This window comes from Sminthopsis crassicaudata, chromosome 2 (assembly GCF_048593235.1).
Source record: "Sminthopsis crassicaudata isolate SCR6 chromosome 2, ASM4859323v1, whole genome shotgun sequence".
NCBI classification, from domain to species: Eukaryota; Metazoa; Chordata; class Mammalia; order Dasyuromorphia; family Dasyuridae; genus Sminthopsis; species Sminthopsis crassicaudata.
The window spans coordinates 215,359,678-215,383,711 of NC_133618.1; the positions used below are offsets into that span (position 1 = coordinate 215,359,678).

Consider the following 24,034-nt stretch of genomic DNA (forward strand, 5'->3'; position numbering starts at 1 on the left):
TTTGTGTCAAGAGATGTAGGTTGAAATTTTTTCTTCAAAAATAACTTTATAATGACATTCATAAACATATCATTTAATCTCTTTCACCTTCAATTTTTTCATTTGTAAAATGGGAACATTACAATGTATTACAAGGGTTATTATGAAAAGGCTTTATAAATCTTAAAAGTGCTACAAAAACATAGCCATTATTTTCCTGAACTATTGTCTTTGAGACCTGAGATGAGAATGTAGACATCAATAGTTCTCTGCATATTTCCAGTGTAAAGCGTTGATTGAGATCTCTAAAAGGGAAGAGACATAAGAACAGGAACAAGCCCTGAAGAAGTTTCTTGCACCCAATAATATTTAAGTGGTTGTCTGAACAAGAGGTAGGCCACACCATGTGAAATGAAATAATAATCAAGAAATCCAAAGAGTACTAATTCCAAAGTATACTAAATTACTATCTACTCCAGAAATGCACAAGTCTATTCCAAAGGCAATGGAAAAGGGTACCCACCAGCATAAGTTTAAAGTAGCCTTCCAATTCAGACAGAGACTACTAGCAACACATACTGTAGCAGAGAAATAAGCAGTGATAAAACAGGATGCCCCAGTCCCAAGAGCTTCTAGGTCCCTAGTACCCTGTTTTGTTTTAACAACAAAAAAAAATCCAACAGTAATACAAATCCTCAAAAATCCAGGTGGACCTATCCTTGGACATGGAGATCAGCACAGGAACCAAAGAAACTAAGCAGGGCTAACTATCACATCCAAAAGCACAGTAGTAAGGCATTGTGTCCTGCTTTCTAGAGTCCTCAAGTTGGGGTGATTAAAATATACCTTTCTAGTGGAGAAGTAATGAGACAAGACTCCAGAGGATGGTGGGAAAATAGAGTCCATTTATTTCAAGGACTTTCCCCTTTATTTTTTATTTTATTTTGTTTTTTTTTGAGGCTGGGTTTACACAGCTAGGAAGTGTTAAGTGTCTGAGACCAGATTTGAACTTGGGTCCTCCTGAATTCAAGGCTGGTGCTCTATCCACTGCACCACCTAGCTACCCCCAGACTTTCCTCTTTATATAATGTAACACAACACTGCACATGTGGGACCACATAAACAACTTGCTATTGTACATAGTTTGCCACCTGGTATCACTCTGCTTCAATCTCAACACAGGCCCCCTGACTTCTCAAGAAGGCCGAGAGCCCTTAGGAGAGATGGCGTGCTGAACCAGACATTGTCAGCAGGTTCCCTCGGGGCTGAAGAGTCTTATACCTTACCCAGAATTTCCCCACTGATTGTGACTCCTTCAAGAGCTTTCCTTCAGAAGGAAGGAAAGAAGGGAGAGGGAAGGAAATAGCAGGCAGTATAAAAATTTATTATAAATCTAAAAATTTCCCCCCAAAAGGGGGCAAGTAATTCTGCAATGCCTGAAAGCAAAGATCCAGTGGAAAGAATAGATTTTTCCAAAAGGATTACATGAATACCTAAAAGAAATGAAATAAAAGTCAACATTAATGAATGAATAAAACCTTTGAAGGAATCTTTTGTTTTGTTTTTTGTTTTTTTTATTAATTTTATAATTATAATTTTTTGACGTACATATCCATGAGTAATTTTTTTTTTACAACATTATCCCTTGTATTCATTTTTCCAAATTTTCCCCTCCCTCCCTCTACTCCCTCCCCTAGATGACAGGCAATCCCATACATATTAAATGTGTTACCCTTTGAAGGAATCTAAAGAATAAATGGTCTAGAGAACAATGTATTGAACCTTACTGAAGTAAATCCCTAAAAAATAGAATGCACCAAACACAAACCATCAAGTAATATTAAGACAAAATATTTTAAAACTGAATAAAATCTAAGAAATATAATAATAAAAACATATGATTGAAAAATAGGTCACAGAGAAATAATTTAAGTCACTAGACCCCTTGAAAATCATAGTTTAAAAAACTCTGGACACTATTTTAAAAATTCACATAAATAAAACTGCCTGGATCTATTAGAACCTAAGAACAAAGTGAAGATTGAAAAACAAAAGAAAACAAACAAACAAACAAAAAACAATTATTTCATGAAAAGAACTAAAAAAGTAAATTCTCAGGAATGTCTTGGCAAAATCTAGAGCTCCCAAATTAAAGGGAGAAAAATGTTATACACAGTTGAAAGGAACTAGTTCAAGAATTAAGAGACCACAGTCATAACATAAGATATGGAAACTTTTACATAACAAATAAGAAACTGGAATATATGATATTGCAAAAGATACCAAGAATAACTTACCCTGAAAAGTTGAATATGAGCTTACAAAAGTGGGAAATGAATTTTTAATGAAATAGAGAACTCTCAAGCATTTCTGATTATAAAAACAGAAGTCAGTAGGACCTTTAAAATACAAATTACAAGTTTAAAAAAAGGGACAAATTTATTTAAGCAATTAGAAAGAGCTCTATGATGATGTGCTAACATTCTAGTGGGAGAAAAAAACAAAAGTTCAAACAAAATCTCAAAGTCTTCAAATGATACTGAAGCAGCTAGATTTTTAATTCCCAGAAGTGATCCTGGGGAGATCATGAAGATGGAGAGGTTCTGTTCTAAGGATGTAATGATAGAAAAAGATAGAAGTGAAGACAAGAAAAACATACTTCTGAAGAAAAGAGAGGAGAAAAGTGGTATAACTTGCTAATTCTCATAATTAGAATATATAAGGAGTGGATAAAAACAAAAGGGAAGAAAGGAGTAAGCATCAGAAGAACCTCACTCATCTAAAACAAAGAATGTTGAAACACACACACACACACACACAGAGTTTGGTATGAAAAGGCAACAAATTCAAAAAGGAAACAACTAGGTTGTGGAAGAGATTAAGAGAACATAAGAGGGGGCAGCTAGGTGGCGCATTGGATAGAGGACCAGCCTTGAATCAGGAGGACCCGAGTTCAAATCTGGTCTCAGACACTTAACACTCCCTAGCTGTGTGACCCTGGGCAAGTCACTTAACCCCAGCTTCAGGAAAAAAAAAAAAAAAAAGAGAGAGAGAGAGAGAACATAAGAGAGGAGAGTCATGAATAAAACAAATTTCCTGATCCCAAAAGGAGGATTTAAAGGGAAAAGGGAAAAACAGAAAAGAAATAGAACTTAAGGGGTTTGTCTTTTAAGCAATCTGGAGAAAGCCTGTGGAACAAATTGTAGTAATTAATATAATGAAATATTACTGCACCATTAAAAAATGGGGGAAAATTTTTAGGCACAGTGAAGTAAGCAAAAACAAAAGAAAAATTTATACGAGGGCAACAACACTGCAAAAAAAAAAAAAAATTGAAAGACTCAAGAATTATAATCAATTTAATTGTGATAGACTTGGCTCTTTTGAACCCTTCAGTGATTCAAGCAATTCCAATGAACTTGGGATGGAGAATACCAACCCATATAGAGATTGAATATGAATCAAAGCATAGTATTTTCTCCTTTTTTGTTGTTGTTATTATTTGTATACTTGGTGGTTTTCTTTTTCCTTTCTTGTGTTTTTTTTCCTTTTGATCTGCTTTTTTCTTGTGCAACATGATGAATATAAATATATATTTTAGAAGAATTGCACATGCTTGCTTACTTATATTGCATTGCTTGCTGCCTTGGAAAGGGGGGAAAATTGGAACACAAAGTTTTGCAAAAGTGAATATTAAAAACTATCTTTGCATGTGTTTGAAAAAATAAAATAGTAATGGAAAAAACAAAAAGAATAGTGATCAACTCAATGACCAATAATGTTTCTGGAGGACTTAAAATGAAGAATGAAAGAAAGATGGCAGACATATATAATAAGTACATTATATAATATTTTTTGAACATCACCATGGTGTAGATTCACTTACTGTACTGATGTGTTAAAAAGATTTTTTTTTCTTTTTGTTAGTTTTTAAGGGGGAAAGAGTCAAGAAAAGAGAGGAGCTTAGATTAATAATACCCCAAAGAGGAGCACTGAAACTTTTTTTAAAAGGCAAAGAAGAGAACAGGAAGTTCCAAAGTAAATACAAGCAAGACAAATTTCGAACATGACAGGTAATATTCATAACATTTTTTATAAAGCTAGAGATATGAAATGGAAAGTCAGTTTCAAATATAATCTTTTCCCTCCATGCTATATGTATGTTGGTGTTTGGTAAGTTGAAAATAACATTTTTTTTAAAAAAGAAAGAAATGTGCCAGGTCATAAATTGCTGCAATCTTAAGGACTTAATTAGGATGCTTATGTTTCTCTCTTTTTCTTCTTTTTTTTTTTTTTGAGCTCCAAATTTTATCCCTCTCTCCTCCTTTTTCCTGCTTCCTCCCTGAGACAGTAAACAATCAGATATATGTAAAACATTTCATGTAATAAAAGAAAACAAAAAGTAAAAAAAGGACATGCTTCTATCTGTATTTAATCAACATTATTTCAATGATTGATAGTCAATCAATCAATGTCAATTTCAAATTCTTTCTCTGGAGATGGATATGTTTTCATCATTAGTCCTTAGAGACTGCAGTCTCACTCTTTTTTTAAAAAAGATAGGGAAACATCCCTGTGTCCTAAGCATTCTTTTGAGATTCTCCTCTCATAAATGATTGTCTATAAAATGTGTGACATTTCAAAATCAATTATTATACAAATACACAGGTTCTTTTTATATAAAAATCCAATAACTCATATTAAATTCAGGTTTGCTTGAGAAAAAAATCCTGAAAATCTGTGAATTCATTAAATATCCTTTTTTTTTGGGGGGGGGGGTGTTCAATATTATGGTTAGTTTTGCTGGATATATTTTTGGCCACAGGCCTAGGTATTTTGATTGATGATATGCAATATTTCAGGGCCTGCAGTCTTTTATCATACTTGCTGATAAATCCTGTATAATTTTAATTGTAGTTTCAGCATATTTGAATTGGATGGTTTCTTTTGTTTCTTGTAAATTTTTTTCTTTGATCTGGGGGTTTTGAAATTTAGTGAATGTTCTTATGTGTTTTCCTCATGGGATCTCTCAGAGATGATAATTGCTGGATTTTTTGTTTCTACCTTCTGTTCTTCTATCAATTCAGCACAATTTTCTTTGATTATTTCTTGCATTATTGTGTCATGGTTCTTTTATTTGGTGAGAGCTTTCAAATAGTCCAATTATTTTTATATTTTTTTTCTTCTTGATCTATTCTCCAGATCTGTTGTTGTTTTTCTTATGGGACTTCTCACATTTTGTTCTTTCTCATTCTTTATATTTTCTTTAATTTTTCTTGGTCTCTTATAACTTCACTACCTTTCCCTTGCCCAATTCTAACTTTCAAAAAAAATCATTTTCTTCTTTAGGACTCTTGGATCTGCTTTTCTAGCTGATTGACTTTCTTTTCATAATCTTCTTGTTTTTCTTGGAGGTTCTTTCTATTTTTGTTTTTAGTTTTTCCTCAATCTCTCATTTGGTTTTTAGTCTTTCTTGAAGTTTTTTTTTTTTTTTTTTACAAATTCTTTCTGGAAAGGTTGACATTTAACATTACCCTTTGAAGTGGGAGATTCTTTTTTTTGCTTCAGCATCCTCCTTGAAGATGAACTTCAGTCTTTCCTATTCCCATAGTAGGCTTCTATGGTTGAGTTGTTTTTCCTTTGCCTGCTTTTTTTTTTTTTTTTTTTTTTTTAATGAGAATTTATTAGTGTGAACACTTCTAATCCTGGGATGGGAAAAATGGTACCTCTCCCCTCTGGCCTGGAACACAAAACAAAAAATCCCATCTTTTTTCAAGTGTCAGCCAGCAGTATCTTAGGTCTACTGCTTCTACACTAACTGGAAGTGCCAATTCCTTCTTGACGAGAGCACTGGCCTGGTTTTCCCAATCGCTCAAGTTCCTTCAATCTTCCCAGACTAAGAGATGAAGATTCTGGTACTTCTGGCTGAGGCTTCCTCCAAATCCATCTAGCCCCAAGGCTCCCCACTTCTTTTTTCTGTGGAGCTACCCTGGAAATGTTTACACTTCACACCACCTGGACCTGGGTCTTTCTCTGGAGTGTTTCTTCTATCTTCTTGCATTGTCCCAAAAGACCTACTATTCTGCGCAGCTATGTTCACCCTGAGGAACAATTTTCTTTTGTTTGTAGGGAAAATCTGAAGAGCTTAGAATTTTCTGATCTACTTCCCAGAATCCTCCCCTCAAAAGCCAATATACTCTAAAACTAAATTGTACTTTTCTCAACATCCATCCTCTACTTATTAGCTCTTTCCCTCAATATAATCTACAAATCTTAAATTTTACTAAAAATTCTAATATTTTTACTCTTCTGAATCTGACCTCAGAAAGATGTTACAAATTTCTGTGAAAGAGTTGGTGCACAATATACTTTAATGGTTTATGATAAAAGCCTAAGGAAACAAAAATGTACAGTGTTAATGGTTAAATCTTGAAAAAGACTTCAAACCTACATTATAACATTTTTCCTTATTATCTTCCCTTTTCCTACCGAATCATATCAAAACTTCCTCCTTTTTCATTTCTTTTTTAGAAGATTATTCCAAATTCTCAAAAATCAAGCATTATCAATGAAAGACAAACAAAAAAAGTATTTAAAGAGAATATGAAAAAATTGTCTTTAGTGGAATTTCAAATAAGAAGGGGCAGAAAGGGATTATAGAATAAAGTATCCAAACAGGAATAAACAAAACAAACAAACAAACAAAAAAAAAAAAAAAATGAAGGTGGCCTAGCTGTATCAGATCTAAAACTATATTATAAAGCAGCAGTCATCAAAACCATTTGGTACTGGCTAAGAAACAGACTAGTTAATTGAGGAATAGGTTAGGTTCATAGGACAAAATAATTAATAACTATGGCAATCTAGTGTTTGACAAACTCAAAGACCCCAGCTTTTGAGATAAGAATTCACTATTTGACAAAAACTGCTGGGAAAATTGGAAACTAGAATGGCAGAGACTAGGCATTGACTCACACTTAACATCATACACCAAGATAAGGTCAAAATTGGTTCGTGATCTAGGCATAAAAACTGATATTATAAATAAATCAGAAGAACACAGGATAGTTTATCCCTCAGATCTGTGAAGGAGGAAGGAATTTGTGACCAAAGAAGAATTAGAGATCATTATTGATCACAAAATAGATAACTTTGATTATATTAAGTTAAAAAGTTTTTGTACAAACAAAACTAATGCAATAAACTGGGGAAAAAATTTTATAGTCAAAGGTTCTGATAAAGGCCTCATTTTTTAAATATATAAAGAACTGACTCAAATTTATAAGAAATCAAGCCATTCTACAATTGATAAATGGTCAAAGGATATGAACAATTTTTAGACAAAAAAGTTGAAATTATTTCTAGTCATATGAGAAGGTGCTCCAAATCACTATTGATCAGAGAAATGCAAATTAAGACAACTCTGAGATACCATTACACACCTCTTAGATTGGCTAAGATGACAGGAAAAGATAATGAAGAATGTTGAAGGGGATGTAGGAAAACTGGAACACTGACACATTGTTGGTAGAATTGTGAATGGATCCAACCATTCTGGAGAGCAATTTGGAACTATGCTCAAAAAGTTTTCAAACTGTGTATACCCTTTGACCGAGTAGGGTTACTACTGGGCTTATATCCCAAAGAGATCTTAAAGGAGGGAAAGGGATCCACATGTGCAAAAATGTTTGTGGCAGCACTCTTAGCAGTGGCAAGAAACTGGAAATTGAATGAATGCCCATCAATTGGGGAATGTCTGAATAAATTGTAGTATATGAATGCTATGGAATACTATTGTTCTGTAAGAAATGATCAGCAAGATGAAGTCTCAGAAAGGCTTGGAGAGACTTACATGAACTGATGCTAAAGTGAAACGAGCAGAACCAAGAGATCATTATACAGATTGTACACAAAAACAAGAATATATGACAATCAATTCTGACAGACGTGTCTCTTTTCAACATTGAGATGATTCAAACCAGTTCTAATTGTCCACTAATGAAGAGAGTCAGCTATACCCAAAGAGAGAATTATGGGAACTGAGTGTGGACCACAATATAATTTTCACTGTTTCTATTATTGTTTGCTTACATATTTGTTTTCCTTCTCAGGTTTTTTTTTTTCCTTTCTAGATCCAAATTTTCTTGTGCATCATGATAACTGCATAGACCTGCATACAAATATTGGATTTAACTATATAATTTAACATATTTAAGATGTATTGGACTAAGATGGCAGAGAGGAGGCACACAGCTGCTTGAGCTCCACGTTTTCTCTCAGAATTTACTTCATGACCAGCCTCCGAATTAATGCTTCACCAGAAAAAAAAAAAAAAAAAAAAAAAACCCACAAATAATTACCAACAGAAGACATCCTTGAAATTCACCAGAAAAGATCTGTGTTTGCTCGGGGGAGAGGACGACCAGACTGGGCGCAGGCTAAAAACAGGAGTGAGAGCAAGGCAGGGAGCTCACACTGCTCAGACCCAAGAAGGGAGGGGTGCGATCTCTTCCTTTTCTGCAAAATTCTGTCTTGGCAGCAAGCCAGGATCAGCAGAGAAGGTGTAAACACCAGAGGTAAAGAATAAAACCCCAGAAGCCTCAGAGTGCAGAGGCAGGGCAGCCATCTCTGTCCTGTTAGTGCCTCGCTGCTGTCTCCCTCAGTCTGTAGAGGAAGCTCGGTAACACCATCCAGCCCCATCCCCCCCAGAAACAGACCAATTGTTTTTCTTGTCAATTTGTTTTCTTTGATTCCTGCTCTGACAAAATGAACAAAAAATTTAAAAGCTCTAACCAGTGACAGCTTCTGTATGGATAAAGAGCAGACTTCAGATCCCTAAGGGGGATATGATCTGCTCCTCAATACACAAAACTCTCATAGAGGAAATCAAAAAGGCTCTCATAAGAGAGCTAGAAGAGAAATGGGAAAAGGAAATGGAATCTTGGCAAGAGAGTCTAGAGAAGTCATCCAGAGTGGATAAAGAGTTCAAATCATTGAGAAATAAAATTAGTGAGTTGGAAAAAGAAAACAGCTCTCTAAAAAATAAAATTGATGAAATGGAAAAAATTCCATAGAAGATAAAAACCCAACTGGACAATTACAGAAAGATATAAAAAAAGTGAGTGAAGAAAGCACATTATTGAAAATTGGAATTGAACAAGTAGAAATGAATGACTCAAGAAGAAACCAAAAAGTATTCAAGCAAAACCAGAAAAACAAAACAACGGAAAAGAATGTCAAGTACCTTATTGGAAAGACAACAGACCTAGAAAACAGATCCAGGAAAGACAATTTGAAAATAAATTGGACTCCCTGAAAAATGTGAGGAAAAAAAGAGCCTGGACACTACTTTCCAGGAAATTATCAAAGAGAACTGCCTAAACATTTTGGAAACAGAGGGTAAAATAGACATTGAAAAAATTCATCGATCACCTACTTAAAGGGACCCTAAAATCAAAACGCTAAGAAATATAGTGGCCAAGTTCAAGAACCATCAGACAAAGGAAAAAATATTGGAAGCTGCTAGAAAAAAGCAATTCAGATATGGAGGAGCCACAATAAGGATAACCCAGAATCTAGCAGCATCTACATTAAAGGAAAGAAGGGTCTGGAATATGATATTCCAAAAGGCTAAGGAACTTTGTTCCTTAGCCAAGAATAACTTACCCAGGAAAAATGAGCATCGTTTTCCAGGGAAGAAGATGGACATTTAACGAAATAAATGAATTCCATCTATTCTTGATGAAAAAACCAGATATACACAAAATGTTTGATCTTTAAATACAGAACTCAAGAGATTTCTAAAAAGGTAAAAAGAAATCTTAAGAACTATACTGTCATAAAGATATGTAAAGAACACATGTATAATTTGTCCTAGAAGCTAGAGGTGGAAAGGAAATTATATCATAAAAAAGGGTAAAATGGTGGTACTGCATCTCATGAAGAGGCAAAGAAAACCTATTATATCTGAGAGAAAGAAAGGAGGGGGATGAACATAGTGTGTATCAACAGACATATTCAATTTATGGTGAAACTTCTTCCACTTCATTGAAAAGTGAGAGGGAAGGGAATACAGACATTGTGAGGAAAAGGGGTAAAATAGGGGGAGGAACTTCAAGGTGGGGAGGGATCTTAAAAAGGGAGGGCTGTGAAAAACAAGTGGTGCTCACAAGTTTAATACTGGGGAGGGAAGTAAAAGGGAAGGAAAAGAAAAAGCATAAGCAAGGGGTAACAGGATGGCAAGTAATATGGAATTAGTCATTCTAACCATAAATGTGAATGGGATAAACTCCTCCATAAAGAGGAAGCATTTAGCAGACTGGATTAAAAGCCAGAATCCTACTATATGTTGTTTACAGGAAACACACCTGAAACAGGGTGATACATTCAGAATAAAAGTAAAAGGGTGGAGCAGAGTCTACTATACTTCAGGTGAAGCCAAAAAAGCAGGGGTAGCAATCCTCATCTCAGATCAAGCAAAAACAAAAATTGAGCTAATTAAAAGAGATAAGGAAGGGCATTATATCTTCTAAAGGGTAGCATAGATAATGAAGCAGTATCAATATTAAATATATACCCACCAAGTGGTGCAGCATCTAAATTCTTAAAAGAGAAATTAAGAGAGCTGCAAGAAGAAATAGACAGCAAACTATAATAGTGGGAGGTCTCAACCTTGTACTCTCAAAATTAGATAAATCAAACCACAAAATGAGTAAGAAAGAAGTCAAAGAGATAAATAGAATGCTAGAAAAGTTTGATATGATAGATCTTTGGCGAAAGCTAAGTGGAGACAGAAAGGAGCACACTTTCTTCTCGGCAGTTCATGGAACCTATACAAAAATTGATCATATACTAAGACATAAAAATCTCAAAATCAAATGCAGTAAGGCAGAAATAGTAAATGCATCCTTTTCAGACCACGATGCAATGAAAATTACATTTAATAAAAAGGGAGGGGAAAATAGACCAAAAAATAATTGGAAACCAAATAATCTCATACTAAAGAATGATTGGGTGAAACAGCAAATCATAGACATAATTAATAACTTCACCCAAGAAAATGACAATAATGGGACATCATACCAAAATGTGTGGGATACAGCCAAAACAGTAATAAGGGGAAGTATTATATCTTTAGATGCCTACTTGCATAAAATGGAGAAAGAGAAGGTCAACAAATTGGGCTTACAACTAAAAATGCTAGAAAGGAACAAATTAAAAACCCCCAGACAAATACAAAACTTGAAATTCTAAAAATAAAAGGTGAGATTAATAAAACTGAAAGTGGGGCAGCTAGGTGGCGCAGTGGATAGAGCACCAGCCTTGAATTCAGGAGGACCCGAGTTCAAACCTGGTCTCAGACACTTAACACTTCCTAGCTGTGTGACCTTGGGCAAGTCACTTAACCCCAGCCTCAAAAAAAAAAAAAAAAAAAGTGATAAAACTGAAAGTAAAAAGACTATTGAATTAATTAATGAAACTAAGAGTTGGTTCTATGAAAAAAACCAACAAAGTAGACAAACCCTTAGTAAATCTGATTTAAAAAAGGAAAGAAGAAAAGCAAGTTGTTAGTCTTAAAAATGAAAAGGGAGAATTCGCCACTAATAAAGAGGAAATTAGAACAATAGTTAGGAGCTACTTTGCCCAATTTTATGCCAATAAATTCGATAATTTAAATGAAATAGAAGAATACCTTCAAAAATATAGCTTGCCCAGATTAACAGAGGAAGAAGTAAATAGTCTAAATAGACCTATTTCAGAAAAAGAAATAGAATAAGCTATTAACCAACTCCCTAAGAAAAAATCCCCAGGACCAGATGGATTTACATGTGAATTCTATCAAACATTTAAAGAACAACTAACTCCAATGCTACATCAACAATTTGAAAAAATAGGGATTGAAGGAGTCCTACCAAATTCCTTTTATGACACAAACATGGTACTGATACCTGAACCAAATAGGCTGAAAACAGAGAAAGAAAATTATAGACCCTAATGAATATTGATGCTAAAATCTTAAATAAAATATTAGCAAAAAGAATACAGAAAATCATCCCCAGGATAATACACTATGACCAAGTGGGATTTATACCAGGAATGCAGCAGGGCTGGTTCAATATTAGGAAAACTATTTCAACTATATCAATAACCACAAAAACCATATGATCATCTCAATAGATGCAGAAAAAGTATTTGATAAAATCCAACATCCATTCCTACTAAAAACACTTGAGAGTATAGGAATAAATGGACTATTCCTTAAAATAATAAGGAGCATATATTTAAAATCGTCAGTAAACATCATATGTAATGGCGATAAACTGGAACCTTTCCCAGTAAGATCAGGAGGGAAACATTACTATCACCATTACTATTCAATATTGTACTAGAAATGCTAGCCTCCGCAATAAGAACCGATAAAGAGATTCAAGGAATTAAGAGTAGGAAATGAGGAAATCAAACTATCACTCTTTGCAGATGACATGTTGGTGTACTTAGAGAACCTCAAAGACTCTGCTAAAAAGCTATTAGAAATAATTCAGAACTTTAGCAAAGTTGCAGGATACAAAATAAATCCACATAAATCCTCAGCATTTTTATACATTACCAACACAATCCAACAGCAAGAGATACAAAGAGAAATTCCATTCAAAATAACGGTTGATAGTATAAAATATTTGGGAATATATCTACCAAAGGAAAGTCAGGAATTATATGAGCAAAATTACAAAGCACTCGCCACAAAAATAAAGTCAGATTTAAATAATTGGAAAGACATTAAGTGCTTTTGGATAGGCCAAGTGAATATAATCAAGATGACAATACTCCCTAAACTAATCTATTTATTTAGTGCTATACCAACCAAACTCCCAAGAAATTATTTTAATGACCTAAAAAAAATAACAACAAAATTCATATGGAAGAACAAAAGGTTGAGAATTTCAAGAGAAGTAATTAAAAAAAAAAAATCAAATGAAGGTGGCCTAGCTGTACCTGATCTAGAACTATATTATAAAGCAAAAGTCACCAAAACCATTTAGTATTGGCTAAGAAATAGACTAGTTGATCAGTGGAATAGGTTAGTTTCACAGGGCAAAATAGTGAATAAAAATAGCAATCTAGTGTTTGACAAGCCAAAATATCCCAACTTTTGGGATAAGAATTTATTATTTGACAAAAACTGCTGGGAAAACTGGAAATTAGTATGGCAGAAACTAGGCATTGACCCACACTTAAAAACACATACTAAGATAAGATCAAAATGGGTCCATGATTTAGGCATAAAGAGCGAGATCATAAATAAATTAGAGGAACATAGGATAGTTTACCTCTCAGACTTGTGGAGGAGGAAGGAATTTGTGACCAAAGGAGAACTAGAGATCATTATTGATCACAAATTGGAAAATTTTTATATCAAATTAAAAAGCCTTTGTACAAACAAAACTAATACAAACAAGATTAGAAGGGAAGTAACAAACTGGGAAAACATTTTTACAGTTAAAGGTTCTGATAAAGGCCTCGTCTCCAAAATACACAGAGAATTGACTCTAATTTATAAGAAATCAAGCCATTCTCCAATTGATAAATGGCCAAAGGATATGAACAGACAATTTTCAGATGATGAAATTGAAACTATTTCTACTCATATAAAAGAGTGTTCCAAATCACTATTGATCAGAGAAATGCAAATTAAGACAACTCTGAGATACCACTACACACCTGTCAGATTGGCTAAGATGATAGAAACAAATAATGATGAATGTTGGAGGGGATGTGGGAAAACTGGGATACTGATGCATTGTTGGTGGAGTTGTGAAAGAATCCAACCATTCTGGAGAACAATCTGGAATTATGTCCAAAAAATTATCAAACTGTGCATACCCTTTGATCCAGCAGTGCTACTATTGGGCTTATATCCCAAGGAAATACTAAAGAAGGGAAAGGGACCTATATGTGCCAAAATGTTTGTGGCAGCCCTTTTTGTAGTGGCTAGAAACTGGAAAATGAATGGATGCCCATCAATTGGAGAATGGTTGGGTAAATTATGGCATATGAATATTATGGAATATTATTGTTGTAAGAAATGACCAAAAGGATGAATACAGAGAGGCTTGGAGAGACTTACATCAACTGATGCTGAGTGAAACGAGTAGAACTAAGAGATCATTAAACAATACTTCAAAAACAATACTATATGAGGATGTATTCTGATGGAAGTGGATGTCTTCAACATAGAGAAGAGCTAATGCAATTCCAATTGATCAATGATGGACAGAATCAGCTATACCCAGAGAAAGAACACTGGGAAATGAGTGTAAACCGTTAGCATTTTTTGTTTTTCTCCACAGATTATTTTTACCTTCTGAATCCAATTCTTCCTTTGCAACAACAACAACAACAACAACAACAACAACAAAATTCGGTTCTGCACATATATATTGTACCTAGGATATACTATAACATATTTAATATATATGGGAATGCCTGCCATCTAGGGAAGGGGGTGGAGGGAAGGAGGGGAAAAATTCGGAACAGAAGGGAGTACAAGGGATAATGTTGTAAAAAATTACCTATGCATATGTACTGTCAAAAAATGTTATAATTATTTAAAAAAAAAAAAAAAAAAAGATGTATTGGATTACCTGCCATCTACAGGCAGGAGGAGGAAGGAAAGGAAAATTTGGAACAGAAGGGTCAATGTTGAAAAAAATTACCCATGCATGTGTTTTATAAATAAATATAATAATAAAAGAATTTTTAAAAAAATACAAATAACAAATTAAGTTGTTAATAACTAATACTTACATTATTAAGTTCAAATCTCAATCCAAATAATAATATACATATAAAAGTATCTCAAGAAAGTTTTTAAATGCTTTCTTTTCTTTCTCAATTTATAACACTAACCATGGAATACTTACTGCCTAAGCAGCTGTCTTCCTTGTTTCCACATTAACTGGCTATTTTGTTGTGGTTGTACCTCTGTTTCATTGCCTTCATCTGGAAAACATTAAATCATCATAAAATTAACATTTTACATATCAGAGAACATTTCAGTTTATATTAAAAACAGTAACATCTATAAGATTAAGAATATAAAGCAGCAGTGATAAAGATACACTTAAAAAGACAGATGTAAAATCATTTTAACACCTGGTTTCTATCACTCAACTCTAATATAAAGTTTATTATTATTCAACTTTCCTAATAGCACCAGAATTGCTAAAGAGATTTCTTCCCTAACTTATATTGGATAAGAGATTTTCCTCCTCCAAAATGAACACTTAACCAAAAACAAATTATATCAATTATAGCAAAAATGCTTGGTGGGTCTAACAATCTACTTTCAACAAAATGAAAATAACCAAATTAAAAGTTTGGTTGACAACCTAATGCAGAAAATATATTAGAGAGAAAAAAAAAAGACCTATTTAACATATATTAGATTACCTGCCACTTAGGGGAGGGGATGGATGCAAGGAAGGGAAAATTTAGAACACAAGATTGTGTAAGGATCAATGTTGAAAAATTACTCATGCACATATTTTGTAAATATAAAGCTTTAATTAAAAAGATAAAAGATGACCAATATTACACACTTTCAAACCGAAACATATTATATAAACATATTATGTTTATGAACTATCAATTTGAAATCAAAAGTATCACACTCTGAAAATGATCCTTGAAGAAACATTTATCCTCTTTAGAACCTTCATTCAACAGTAGGCAACAACTACTACTTTAAGAAAAAAAAAATTTTATTATGAAGGCAATATTAACAAATATAAAGCACAAAGAATATAAAAGAGGCTTATATGAATATTTGAATTTCTGTTTACTGTTGTTTTTGTTCTATAGTTCTGTAGTCATACCTGACTCTTCAAGACCCCTTTTGGGATTGACTTGTTAACAATAATAGAATGGCATACCATTTCTTTCTTCAGTTCATTTTACATGTAAGTGTCAAAGGCTAGATTTGAACATAAGAAGAAGAGTCTCCCGGGTTCTAAGCCCAGCACTTTACCTCCTGTATTACATAACTGCTCAAACACCCACAACTTTTATTACATAAAATTTTTAAAAGTTAAAAAGTTAGTGGTAACTTTGACAAGATAGTAGCAAAATTCTGTATTGGTTTCCCTGATTGCATTTTTTCCTTTTGTTTTTAATCTTTAAAAAAAGGTTTTATTGAGGTTGTTTTTTTCTTTGTTTAATATAGGCATTTATCTATCACTGTCCACTAATCTACCATCCACTACTCCCCTCCCATACACACACCCTTTCACTACATAGAGGACAAAACTTCCTTCCCAAAACTTTGTGTACAATTCAATAAAACAAATTAATACAAATGCATTACTGGAGTAAGGAGGGGGGAGAGAGAAAAAAGAAGGACTTTCCCATAGTATTTCAGGAGGTATTGTACTCTAACATAGTTCTCAAAGTAGGTCATAGAATGAAAATGAAAGCATTTTTTCCCAAGCAATTCTTAATAAAGCAATCTAAAACCATTAACCTTAGTTGTTTCAGTCAGTCAAATGAAGAAGGAACAAGAAAAAACATTTTTAATTTTCGAAGTTAAATCAATATATCACTATATCCTAAATATCACAGGAATTAATACACACATATTTATATTTAAAAATTAATAATTATTATTTTTATTTTAACATTTTCATCAGCAAAAGAATAAAGAATAGAATTAGCCAGTAAAACAAAATAGCTATATAACATACAGAAGCAAATAAAGAATATTGTTTGATAGACTGCAGCTTCTGGAGTTAAGGAGTCAGTAAAACAAAGATTGATAGGAAAATAGAAAATACTTTGACAGAAATTAGGTTTATATGGGGTATTATCCACCTTTTTTCATGTCATGGACCCCTTTGGTAATCTGATGAAACTTATATACAGGCAAAAATGCAAAGAAAGTAAATTATATTTAAATTGAATTATTAAAAATATTTTTTAAAGATCTTAGATTCCATGGTTTGCTTAGAAGTAGTAGCGGATGGGAATCTTCATGCCATGTTTCTGTGATAAAAATCTCATTTCCAAAAATAAGGAATTGATTCCAGTTTATAAGAAAAAGAGCCATTCTCCAATTGATAAGTTATCAAAAAGTAATTTTCAAAGGAAGAAATCCAAGGTTTCACTACCCATAGGAGAAAAAAATCCCAAATAACATAATTAGAGAAATACAAATCACAGAATAAAATAGGAGATAAATGAAGTTATATAAATGTTTATATTTTCAATGAATGAAATAACACCTAAAAGCTGAATGGCACCACTGAAACAATTTTAAATGAAAAAAAAGTTTGATTCTTAATTTGAATGAGGTTGTAAACTTAGGTTACAGGAAATGTAGTGATAATAATAGTGAGTAAAAGAGAAAGAGAAGGAAAAGGAGAAGACATAACCACCAAGGAAATTATGATTTCTTTAAGCATAATTCAGTTTCTCAACTTCTCTCTTTTACTTTCTATTTTTATTGCAGCATTGTCCAAAATTATGATTGCTGCCCTTCTTTTTTGAGTTCATCCGAATTATAATAATCTGGGCAAGCCCTTCATTTTAAATATATTAGAATCTTTATTTTTCAACTATGTTTTTTATAAACAACATATTGTTGGATACTGCTCATTTATTCTGATTTTCCTTTTGTGGATATATCTATTTCACTGAGATTCAGATGTGGAGGAAACAATGGTTTTTTCAAATGTGAAAAAATGTTTTCTGTATTTTCAACTAACCCTTTATTACCTATATGCATCTGAGCAAATCAGTTAATTTTTCTGGGCTTCAGTATCCTTTCTGCAAAATGAAATAAATGGGCATGGAGCTTAGCTTCCAGAGAATACACAGGATTTTGTCTGAGCTCTTCCTGCTTTCCCTCATAATTAACAGTAGATCAAATCTCTGAACAATTTTGGAATAATAGAACGCACAAATATTTGGAGTGCAAAATTTTTCCAGCATAAGATATCTTGGAAGGACTATAGGAAATGTCTGTCTCAATTTGGCAGGGAGTGAGGGGAAATGTGGCCCAGCCCAGGTGCAACACAGGCAGCCCACAATGAAGAGCCACACCCTAAAATCTTTGGCTCTTAGACAAAAAACAGCAGCATTGACTATTCTATCCCTGGTTCTGAAGGCCAATGAATCAGCATATTAGCTGTGAGACTTCCAATGCAACTACAGAAGGCAAATAATGAGTCCTTGAATCCCAGGATAATAAGTGGGATTTGGCCAGGACCACCTAACATAGTGGGAAAGCCTGCATCACCACTGTCCTTATTAGAAATTTTCCTTCTGAGTATTGTATGCCATGTCAGCTGGTAGGGTGGACCCAGAAGGCAAAAAGGGGCTTGGCCTCTGAAGCAGGAGGCTGTGTCTTACAGGTCTTTCCTTGAGATGGCAAGGGATGTGTCCTCTTGCTAGATCTTTTCTTAGGTCGCAGCACTAATTCCAGGTGTCTACCTTCTGTGGATCCACCTAAGCAGTGCTAAGTGGGCTAGGCACAAGGTAATCACAAAGAAGGGTAAATATAAATAACCAGATTTGCCATAGGCAGAAGAAGAATACAGAGAAAATTAGAGAGAGGCAGAGATGTAGAGAGATTCAGGGATGCAAAGAGAAAGACACCCAGAGACAAGCATACACTTGCTCTTGCTTCCTGCTAACCCCTGCTGAGACAGGGACTGTTTGAGGGACACTGATACATTGTTGGTGGAATTGTGAATACATCCAGCTATTCTGGAGAGCAATTTGGAGCTATGCTCAAAAAGTTATCAAACTGTGCATACCCTCTGACCCAGCAGTGCTACTACTGGGCTTGTATCCCAAAGAGATTTTAAAGAAGGGAAAGGGACCTGTATGTGCAAGAATGTTTGTGGCAACCCTCTTTGTGGTGGCCAGAAATTGGAAACTACATGGATGCCTATCAATTGAAGAATGGCTGAATAAATTGTGGTATATGAATATTATGAATATTATTGTTCTGTAAGAAATGACCAACAGGATGATTTCAGAAAGGCCTGAAGAGATTTACATGAACTGATGCTGAGTGAAATGAGCAGAACCAGAAGATCACTACAGCCCAATCTCCTTAATGAATATTGATGCTAAAATCTTAAATAAGATATTAGCAAAAAGACTTCAGAAAATCATCCCCAGAATAATACACTATGATCAAGTAGGATTTATACCAGGAATTCAGGGCTGGTTTAATATTAATTTAATATTAATTCTGAATTGGAAAAAGAAAATAACTCACTAAAAAAAATTAGTGAAATGGAAAAAAAGTCAACAGAGCAAATCTCTTTCTCTATGTTATTCAAGTAAGCCTCTAAAGATATAAAATTTCCCCCAATTACTACTTTAGCTGCATCTCATAAATTTTGGTATGATGTCTCATCGTTGTCATACCTTGGGTGAAATTATTGTTTCTATAATTTACTATTTCACAATGAGATTATTTAGTTTCCAATTACTTTTTGGTCTATTTACCCCTATCTTCTTGTTGAATGTAGTTTTTATTGCATTGTGATCTGAGAAGAAGGCATTTACTATTTCTGCCTTCCTGCATTTAATTTTGAGATCTTTATGTCCCAATATATGATCAATTTTTGTATAGGTTCCATGGACTGCTGAGAAAAAAGTATACTCCTTTCTATCACCCTTCAGTTTTCTCCAAAGATCTATCATACCTAGTTTTTCTAATGATCTATTTACCTCTTTAATTTCTTTCTTATTTGATTTGTGGTTTAATTTATCTAATTCTGAGAGTGCAAGATTGATAGCTCCCACTATTATAGTTTTGCTGTCTATTTCTTCTTGCAACTCTCTTAACTTCTCCTTTAGGAAGTTAGATGCTATACCACTTGGTGCATATGTTTAGTATTGATATGGCTTCATTGTCTATGCTACCTTTTATCAGGATATAGTTTCCTTCCTTATCTCTTTTAATTAGATCAATTTCTGCTTTTGCTTGATCTGAGATAAGGATGGCTACCCCTGCTTTTTTTGCTTCACCTGAAGTATAACAGATTCTGCTCCAACCTTTTACCTTTACTCTCTATGTATCTCCCTGCTTTAAATGTGTTTCCTGTAAACAACATATTGTAGGGTTGTGATTAGAGTGCACTGCTATCCACCTCCTTTTAATGGGAGAATTCATCCCATTCACATTTAGTTAAAATAACTAATTCTGTATTTCCTGTCATATTATCCCCTGATTATGCTTTTTTCCCCCTTATTCCCCCTGAGCCCCTTCCCCAGTATTGAATTTATGGACCCCACTTGTGATGCACAGCCCTCCCTTTTTAGTATCCCTCCCCCCCTCCTTCCCCTTTTTGTACCCTTCCCTTATTCCCCTTTTCCTTTTCCCTTTTCCTCTCGCCCCTTTTAATGAAGTGAGAGAGAATTCTCTGAAAAACAAATATGTCATTTATTTCCTCTTTGAGCCTACTCTGATGAGATTAAGATTCACACAATGTTTCTCCCCCTCTCTAAATTCCCTCCGATGTGGTAAATTTTCTATGCCTCTTCCTGGGATGTAGTTTCCCTCTTTTTATTTCTCCTTTCCCTTTTTCTGATACTATCCCCTTCCCTTTACTACTTCCCCCCCCCCCTTTTTTTAAAGTTATATCAGTAAAATCAATTTATCCATGTGGACTTTCTGTATATCCACAACAGACATGCAGTTCTCAAGAATTCTTTTTACCTTTTTCTACTTCTCTTGTGTCTTGTGGATGCAGATCAAATCTTTTGTTTAAGTCTGGTTTTTTTTCTTAGAAACAAATGGAATTCCTCTGTTTTATTAAATGTCCATCTTCTTCCATGGAAGAAAATGCTAAACTTGGCTGGGTAGTTTATTCTTGGTTGCAGTCCTAGTTCTTTTGCCTTTCAGAATATCAGGTTCCAGGCCCTTCGATCCTTTAATGTGGAGGCAGCCAGATCTTGAGTGACCCTTTTTGTAGCACCTTGATATCTGAATTGTTTTTTCCTAGCTGCTTGCAATATTTTTTCCTTTGTTTGATAGTTCTGCAGCTTAGCCACAATGTTCTGTGGAGTTCTTTATTTAGGGTCTTTTTCAGAAGGTGTTCGATTAATTCTTTCAACACCTATTTTCCCTTCTGTTTCTATTATCTCTGGACAGTTCTCTTTGATGATTTCCTGTAAAATAGAATCTAGGTTCTTTTTTTCATCATAATTTTCAGGAAGTTCAATGATCCTCAGATTATCTCTCCTAGATCTATTTCCAGGTTTATAGATTTTTCCAGTAAGTATTTGACGTTATTCTCCAGCTTTTCATATTTTTTATTTTGTTTGACTGATTCTTGGTTTCTCAATTAATCATTCATTTCTATTTGTTCAGTTCTGATTTTTAATGAGTTATTTTCTTCATTCACATTTTTTTTAGTTCTTTTTGTATATGTCCAATTGAGTTTTTAAATGAATCATTTTGCTCTGTTGAATTTTTTTCCATTTCACTAATTTTTTTTTTTTTTTAGTGAGTTATTTTCTTTTTCCAAATCACAAATCCTACTTTCTTGGGAATTTTTTATCTTTTCCAATTCAGAAATCCTATTTTCCTGTGATTTTTTAACCTTTTCTAATTCACAACTTTTGTTTCCCTGCACCTCCTGTGAATTCTTTATTTTTTCCAACTCAAATTTCAGGATGTTATTATTCTCTATCATCGCTTCTCTTTCCTTTCCCCATTTTTCTTCAAACTCTCTTAACTTTTTAATAGTCTCTTCTAGGAGAGAGTTATGTGATGGGGGGCAGGTATCATTCCCCTTTAGGGTGTTATCTGGAGACTGTCTGCTATTAGCCTCCTTGGGGTTGGATACCCATTCTTTCTCTGAATAGAAGGTGTCAATCATTCTCTTCAGTTTCTTACTCATTGTTAACACTCTGTATGGGGTCTGCCCTTTGGGTAGGAAATTTATCAGCTTCCTCCTAGATGGGGATGGGTTGCCTCCTGTGTCTGAACTAAGAGAGAGCTCTTAGAGAGAGTTCCCCTCCCCCCCTGGAAGTGATTTAGAGATGGTTAGCACGGCTGCCTTGCGAGGATTGCCCAGTGAAGGAACACCGTTGCATGGCCTAGCGATTGCCCTGAGACTAGAGGCTGAACAGTAAAAGCATCATAAACCCCAGCCAAAGCCTCCTGTGGAGCCATGGATATTAGCAGCTGACGCAAAAAGCCCCTGTACTCAAACCAGAAGTGTCTGCCTGGAAAGCACAGTCCCTGCTGCTAAGGTTCCGCTGTTATGGGAGTTCCGCTGCTGCTGGAGATTCGCTACAGGGAGAATTCCACTGCCTCAGGCTGAGCCTCTGCACTATGTGGATTAGAGGCTGCCCCAGCTGTGCCCCCACTGTTCAGCTTCTTAACTGCCCCAAAGAAAAGCCCGGGACAGCAGCAGGCTGGTTTGGGGTGATTAGATTTTCTGGCTATTGCTTTAATGTGGCTTTGATTTCTCTTCTGATCTGCTATTTTATAAGCAGAGTAGAGCTATCAGCCTATGCCAGATTCTTCTATCTCAGTGGCTTCTCTGATCCTAGAGTTGTCCCCAGCCCGTTTGGCACAGTGTGCTAGCCCTAATCCAACACTGTCTGTGCTGATCTTTTTTTTCTTCCCCTTGGAACCAACCTTTTCTGTTGAAATTCTATAATCTCTTCGGCTGGTAAGTCTTGCTTCTAATCCTTGTGGTTTTTATCAGTCCAGCGTTATTTTTGAGGGTGATTTAACTAGTTGGTATTGAGGGAAGAAAGGAGCTTTGAAATTCGCATGCATTTCTCCGCCATCTTGGCTCCGCCCCCCTGCACCAGGCAACTTTGTAAGCTAAGTTAGAAATGAATTGGTGATCATATCAAAACAGCATCTTCTTCATTAGGAGTTCACAACACTAATGAAACCAGGTCTAAGCAAATAATTACTTCCCACTGTTTGCAAGGTGAAACTAGGTGGTGCAGTGGACAGAGTACTGGGCTTGGAAATTAGGAAGACTTTTTCTATGAGTTCCAATCTGGCCTCAGACACAAAATGTGTAACCCTCAGCAAGTCACTTAACCCTGTGTGCTTCAGTTCCTCTATAAATGAGCTGGAGAAGGAAATACTACAGCACTCTTTCCCAAGAAACCCCCAAATGGGGTCATGAAGTGCCAGATACAACTGTTCAACAAAGAAAGAACATTTGCAATCTTCTCATATATGGGAAAACCCAGCATGTATATATCTATGTCTATATCTACATATGTCTCTATATCTGCATATACACAAATACACATAAAAGACTGACTTCATTTGTAATGAAAGAGAATAATTAGAGTATTTGTCAATATCTGCATGCTTTTAAATTTAATATGCCAAACATAATACTTTATGAATAAAATAAAAATTTTATGATCTTCTACTAAACAAAATGATTTTAAACCTATAAAACCTATAAAAACCTACAAAATATAATCCCATGTTAAATAAACTATCAAACTTTGATCTTCATACACACACAAAAATCTGCAATTTATATTTTTCTAATTATAACTTCAGACACTGTGAAGACTTTTCAAGCTATTAAAAATGTTAATAACTTATTTCCTATAGTATTTATGTAATCCCCTTCACAAAGAAATGATGCTTTAAGTTAGGGGTTCTCAAACTATGGCCCACGGGCCAGATGCGGTCTGCTGAGGACCACGTTTATGCAGCCCGCCGGGTTATGGCAAATGGGCTGAGGGGCAGAGACAAAGTATGAGTTTTTGTTTTTACTATAGTCCAGTCCTCCAACAGTCTGAGGGACAGTGAACTGGCCCCCTATTTAAAAAGTTTGAGGACCACTGCTCTAAGTCATCAGCAATCCTATTCTTACTCAGCAGGGCTAAGATTGTAACAATTATAAAAAACAAACTTTGCACATATATAAAATTACTTTTTTTTATGCCAAATTACCTAGACATAACAGACATAGCTTTTTAAAAGTTTTGTAACTATTTTTTCATTGTATAAGATATTTTAAATTATTTATAATTTATAACAAGAAAA

The 24,034-nt window shown here is 34.5% G+C and overlaps 1 protein-coding gene across 2 annotated transcripts in view; it reads right to left on the reverse strand.

Annotated features, from left to right (window-relative positions):
• The window catches only part of STRN (striatin), a 140,297-nt gene that overhangs the window by 75,897 nt on the left and 40,366 nt on the right, over positions 1–24,034 (reverse strand). For both annotated transcript variants that reach the window (XM_074288183.1, XM_074288184.1), the window contains exon 4: positions 14,901–14,979. In XM_074288183.1, the coding sequence (XP_074144284.1) occupies positions 14,901–14,979 (79 nt within the window). The remainder of the gene's footprint in view (positions 1–14,900; positions 14,980–24,034) is intronic.